The sequence below is a fragment of the Brassica oleracea genome, chromosome C2 (genome assembly GCF_000695525.1).
Source record: "Brassica oleracea var. oleracea cultivar TO1000 chromosome C2, BOL, whole genome shotgun sequence".
NCBI classification, from domain to species: domain Eukaryota; kingdom Viridiplantae; phylum Streptophyta; class Magnoliopsida; order Brassicales; family Brassicaceae; genus Brassica; species Brassica oleracea.
The window spans coordinates 18,284,573-18,291,169 of record NC_027749.1 but is presented as its reverse complement, the minus strand read 5'-3'; the positions used below and the strand labels follow the sequence as shown (position 1 = coordinate 18,291,169).

At 35.1% G+C, this 6,597-nt stretch overlaps 1 protein-coding gene across 1 annotated transcript; it reads right to left on the bottom strand.

Moving 5' to 3' along the window:
- Positions 1–1,786: 1,786 nt before the first annotated feature.
- Positions 1,787–4,179, bottom strand: LOC106319860 (ACT domain-containing protein ACR4). The gene is made up of 6 exons (XM_013758264.1): positions 3,965–4,179; positions 3,600–3,672; positions 3,456–3,501; positions 3,253–3,367; positions 3,105–3,172; positions 1,787–3,021 (listed from the first exon to the last, which is right to left on the bottom strand). Exons 1-6 carry the CDS (start codon positions 3,966–3,968, stop codon positions 1,957–1,959), a joined length of 1,371 nt encoding a protein of 456 aa, XP_013613718.1. The 5' UTR covers positions 3,969–4,179; the 3' UTR covers positions 1,787–1,956.
- Positions 4,180–6,597: the final 2,418 nt, after the last annotated feature.

The window sequence follows — 6,597 nt, the reverse complement described above, 5'->3', positions numbered from 1 at the left end:
TAAATGCTTCCAAACATTTTCACGGTTTGCCAGTTTCGAATTGTTGCATTTCCGACAAGGACAGAACATCTTACCACTTTCTTGGGCGAGCGGTGTTGAATCTGCTTGATGCATAAATGTCTCCAGACCCGCAAGGTATTCTTTCGTCACTCTCCCGTTAGCATCTCTATGCATATACATCCACTTCCGCAACTCGTAAATAGTCCCGGAGCCAGCCATTTTTTTTCTTTCACGTTTTTTGTTGTTGGTGTGTTTAAAATGATGTTCAAACATCCATATTTATAGGAAAAATCGAATCTGGTAGTTGTAATTTTCCTATGAATTTACGACGAAAATTAATTAGGTGGGCAAAAAAAACGTGTAACACCTATAAAGTTGGTGGATTCAAAAATTTCCTCGCTAAATACACGTAAACTATTTCCTCGTAAATACCACGCTAATTTTACGTCGTATTTACGAGGAAATAGTTTTTCCTCGTAAAATACTCGTAAAGTTACATTCACTTTACGACGAAACAGTTTTGTCGTTACGTTGCGAGGAAATAACGATGACTTTAGTTTTTCACGTAAATTCCTCGTAAACTCGACGCAAATTTACGAGGATTGTTTTTCCTCGTTAAATTTCGTCGTTAAGCATGTGTTTTCTTGTAGTGGTAACTTAGATGTTTTAATATCAAATCATACTTTAAATATAAAAATCATTCATATTAAGCGTATAATACAAAATCATAATGCTTATTTTGTTGTTGTGAAGATCGTACAAGTACAGATGATAAAATGATTAATGTGTAATGCCTATAAAATTAAAAATCTGAAGACAATCACTGAAACTTAAAAAGATTTCCTCTGCGATGAAGTATCCTCCACCAACACAGAACAGAAAATGTATCGAGATTGAGAACACGGGAAGATTGACGACTCACATGATACTAATATGTTAGTTTAGTATTTATGTTATAGTGCAAATTAAAAGAAGAAAAAAAAGAGATGTAGCATGTAAATTTAACGATGGATGTGAAAAAAAGTGCGGTGTTGACATATGGAAAAATATTGAGTCTTGTTTGTGGTGGGGAGGTTTCACTTTTGTTTGGTCTCTCCTCTCCATGTGACTCACGAATCTTATTATACACACACCATCGACAGAGTTTCAGTAAACACGCCCCCATATAAAGTTTTCAGTGACAATACAATATCTCCAGAGTCCACACCCTCACATGCCCCTTTTGTTATATATTTTTTATATATGTTTTGTCTCCCATGGTAATCTTTAGTGTATTTTGTAAAACTTCCAATTCAAAACCAGTTTTCCAATAAGTAGTTTGTATGGTTTGATAAGCTATCCCATACCTCTTTTGTGGTCTCCACATATGAGTATGCCGCATATAAATTAAATAAAAGTCTCTTAGAATCATTGATCTTTATATAACCCAAGTGATGAGCATTAGTTGTGATGTTCTACAGTTTATCTGCACGTTGTCTTGTCCCTCTAATCTTCTTTTTACATTTTTGTTAATTTCTATTAACATTTCACTATATATATGCTCAAACTGAAGAAAAGATACAAAACTACCATATAAAAAACATACATGTCATACAATTAAGAAATTTGTCAAAAAAAAAAATTATGAAATTTGTCACCCACCATAATTCTGTCATTATTTTCATATAGTATTTGTTTAAGGTCATGAAACCTTTCATTTGACAGAAACATTTTAGGCTGCAACATCTGAAGAAGATTCAATGGAGATGATTTTTAATGAGAAGTTGATAATAGATACAGAAGAGTGGAGGTTAACACTTAAATCTTTAGTCATATGCCTTACACAACGTTGGATCCTAGACCAAGAACTAAGCTTTTATAACTGGTGAAATATTTACAGATTCTTCTCAAGTTTAAAGAAGCAATTAAAAAAACCTAGACGAGACTTAATCTCACAGCCTAAGCTAACATGTTCCTTCAAGAGTAAGACCGAACCAAGCCAAAGTTGACAAAAGATTTCGATTTGAAGAGACCCCCAAAGAGGAACCTAGTTGGAGAATCTTGTGAAGGCGGTTTTTGTCTCTGTTGTTGTTCTTCAGGGTTGTTCTTGACTTTGAGGATGGTCTGGCCTATGGTCTGTCTTATAGAATCTATAGTCTTGGCATCAATAGAGTAACCAGACGCATCGCTGACATAGAATGTGTTCAGAGCTTTGCCTCCTTTGGTTTTCACTTCAGCTCTAGTGACCGTTAGACTGTTCTCACGGAATATGCGAGTCACGTTCGACAACAAGCCTACTCTATCCGTCGTGCACAGTTCCAGCTTCAATCCCTCAGACACTCTTCTGTTGATAGCTGCTTCGAGACACTGTATGACTCTTTGCTTCTCAGCCTCTGACTTCACAGGGGAGCCATCTATATGTCTCACATAATACTCCTGATACGCCTCCGTGCCTTCAGTGTCAACGCTTCCATGGAAGACCACATACTGCATATCAGTCAAAGTACAGACAGTATCGAACAGAAGCTTTGGTCTGTCTTTACATCTAACCGTGACCACTGAGTAATCCTTATCAAGCCAGTTATCAACGCAAACATCCGGTCTCTGCCTCTCATCTTGGATTGAGGAATCATCATCCACCACCGCACGGTGCTCATAGTCTCTGTCTTCAAACATCATCTGATGAAGCCTCCTGTCAGTGTGGACCTCACCGTGAGACAGAACCGTTTTGGCTTCTCTTGGCGTGTTGCTTCCCTTGAGGACGTTCCTGAGAAGGTTCTTGATCCGAGAGAGCCTCTCTGGGTCGGAGATAGCGCACCCGGTTGAGTCATCCGTCACCTGCATCACAGCAGCTGCTCTGGTGTTGTGTGTCCAGACCTCGGCGTTTAGGACGCTGCATCTTAGATGGGTCAGGACAGCTGTCAGTTCAGAGAGTAGACCTGGTCTGTCACAGCCGGTTAGCTCGATGACCGTGCTGTCTGTTGATGGTGTGACACCAATGGTTCTCATGGGAGTGGAGAAACAAGCTTCAGGCCCAAGAGACTGAGAAATTTAACCACATCATGCTCATTAGACTCATATAAGATGAAGAGAACCAAATCTTGTTTTTTGAAAAAGAAACTCACTTTTTGGATATAGTCTAGAACAACTTCGTCAGTGACTTTGTTCCCATCTTGATCGGTGACATTAAACACTGCCAAGTGCCAGAGAAAAGATGAGACTCAATTCCTTGTACATATAAGTAAAGAGAGGCATTGAAAAAGTGAAGCATACCATCCATGAACCAACCACCATCAGAGGATATGTAAGCTTTGGTGATAGTGAGGTTGAGATCAGTGAGGATTTGCACAACTTCAAGAAGAATCCCATATTCATTTGCACTATCCACCTGAGAAATAACCAAAGAATATGTGTAAGAAAACCAAAAACTAGAGACTATATAAGTTATTTAAACCCACAAGATAAAAGGAAAGTACCCTTATCACAGTGGCGTTCTTGCAGGAGTCATTATCAATCACAACCCTAAATAAACAAACAAAACAGAGGTTTAATCCAAAATCATATCAGAGATTTATTAATAAAATTTAAAAAAAGTAGGAGAAACAAGTTGAAAGTAATACCTGGGTGGGTTCATTCTTCTGATGAGCTTCTCATACTCATCATCCATATCCTGTGAAAAACTCATGCTAACATCTGCAAATCAAAAACAGTTACAGATTCCATAAAAACCAAAACTTTCAAAAACCCACAACAGACCAATAAAGTCTCTTTTTTCGATAAGAACAAAGAGAGAGAGAGAAGCTACCCTAACAGAGTTACAGGTCAAAAATAAAAGAAGAGAGATGCCACCGACATCAAATCCTAAAAACTAACAGAAAAAGACCCAGAAGAGAACCATTAAAGGAAGTTTTTGCCCAAACCAAGAAACTGAAACGAGTCAACAACCAGAGAAGAAGACGAAGAAGAAAAAAGAAGGAGACTTTACCCATTATCGTTCCTTTTTAGGGTTATGCTTCTCGAGGAAAAGCTAAAGTAGTTTCAGTAAGTTTCGAAGAGGGGAAGATGGAGAAAGACCTGCATATATAATGGCCAACCCACAAGATCTTTTCACTCTCTGCAAACTCTTTTTTTTAATATTATTATTAAATTAATCGAAGAGACACGATTCTCCCATAAACCAGTAACTCACACAGAGAAAGTTAATCAAAAAAAAAGGAAAGAGCTTACTGTTTCTTATTATACGGTGAAGGAGAGAAGGGAAAGAAAAGATGGGTGAACTGTAACTCTCGGCGTATCTTAGCCACGTGCGGTCTGTGTATGCTAATATGCGCGTATGAGTTATCATGTTCAATATCATTTTTTACCATGTGAATGGTTGGTTAATAATTACTGACAAGGTCTCCTCTGATCTGTCACCCAAAGTTCTCGGAGCGGAAGTGAAAATTTAATAAATTTACCGTTTCGAGTTTTAAGCCGATTCTCTGATTCTAAAGATTCATTAAAGATATTGTTGCATCGTATACTTGAGATTCTTATGCAAAGAAATGATATGATTCCATCTTTAATTATGTACCAAAATCTATATATTCCATCTTTAACGAATATTTAAAATATAGAATGTGCCATAAAATCAGTCACGAATATTTACCTTTTCACTGCTTGTGCAACAAAAGAAGTATATATAGTTAATTTCCATTTAAAATCAGGAAATAAAAAACTGCAAATGGGGTTTTTAAGAACAACCATATGGGAATAGTGTATCAAATTATTGTCTAACATTTGTTTTCCTTATATAAGAAACTACACGAGATGCAGAACCATCCAAGTGTTTCATAGAAAGGTTCATCTGTAGAGTTATATATTCATTGTATGTAATAGAACTAAAGATTATATGACAATATAATTGTGTTATCTAGTGTTAAAAAAATTACATGAGATTGAGAAAAAAGCCAAAAATATGAAATTTATTATAAAACCCCTCAAATTTATAAACGTGTTAAAACAGACCCTAAAATACATAATTTATATTGATAGATAGTACATTGTTTATGTTAAACGGTAAGGATTTATTTAATAATGCAATTAAACCGAGTGTAATTAAGAAAACGTACTGGTGTTACATACAACGTACGTTCAACAGTTTCATAGTCTGTAATTGTAATGGAATTAAATACAATCAAGATTCAAGAATTAAGCAATGTTATTGCCACAAGTAAATGTGGGAGAGAGGTAGATGTGATATAAAAGGCATATCATAAGTTCATAACGTGAAATAATAACGCTTACAGTGAGTAAACAGGGAGGAAACGTACTCTTTGTTTTTACAAAAAAAAAAAAAAAAAAAAACATTAGTTACGTACTATTGACCGTACCACCATATCTCTTTCCCAATATATATTCTCATCAAAAAAAATTCTTTATAAAATGATATTATTATTCTATATTCTTACTCTATTACTGGAACAGATACCATATTATGAATACATGAGATTTGAAATCCCCCAGCATTTTCCGTGTTCTTCAACAACCGAAACTATCGAATTTAGTTATGTGTGATTTTTACACACACCATTTGTATTCCATTTTCTTGTCCTTTAAAAAGACTAGTAATAGAATACTATTATTTCGTAGACTTTGGATTATGTGTTTTCGTAACATATATAGTGATTGATTTAGCAAAAAAAAAAATATATATATATATATATATAGTGATTGCTTGAAAATATAAGCTGAACGACAAATTCTCATGATGGGAAAGAAACTATTTTGATGTTTTTTTTTATCATAATTAGTTAAGAATCTTGTTATGTATGTATAACAAACTATAAAGATTGCTTCATTACAACAATATAAAACACGTGGGATTCAAACTGATTTTCTCTTATCAATACTTGAAAACAAAACTTACCGATAGAGTTAAACACTTAAAATATAGTAAGAAGAATTTAAATGGGGTTTTGAGAAATTTGAAAAAGAAGCAAGTAGTTAGTACTTAGTAGTAACCAGAGTTAGAAAGTGACCAGAGGAGTGGGCTTATACAATAAAGCCAAAAGGAAACAAGCAGCGGCCAGCTGAATTAAATGGAGGGCTTGGGTTTTAGATGCAAGTCACATGGTTAGGCAAAAGCGTCGTGCTGCATCAGCCGGGTCTAGGGATCTGCTGTGGCCGCACCTACCTTTCTCTTACCGTGTTCCTTCTAATTACCGTCTTAGATTCCTTTATTTATCCCACGTTCTTGATCATCTCCATGTTAGTAATGCCTCACTTTGATATATTAATCGTCATTTATCTCAAAATTGATCTATTCTTAGTTAGATATAATTGAATCTCTGAGATATCTTCATTTCTCTGAGATATCTTTTATTACTCGAATGATAACACTTATCTACACCATCCGTTTCATTTATAAGAATTGTTTAATAAGAATTTGGAAAATTCAAATTCAAATTTTGTTACAAACTATATTTCAAAAAGAGTTAAATTACATGGTGTAAGATCGACATTTAAAGGATGAACATGTTTACGGATCCATAATCTCTTTTGTCACTACAAAAATCCTAATTTGTAAACTATTTCTACTACTATTGTTTTGAACAGTACAATTCTCTCATATACATC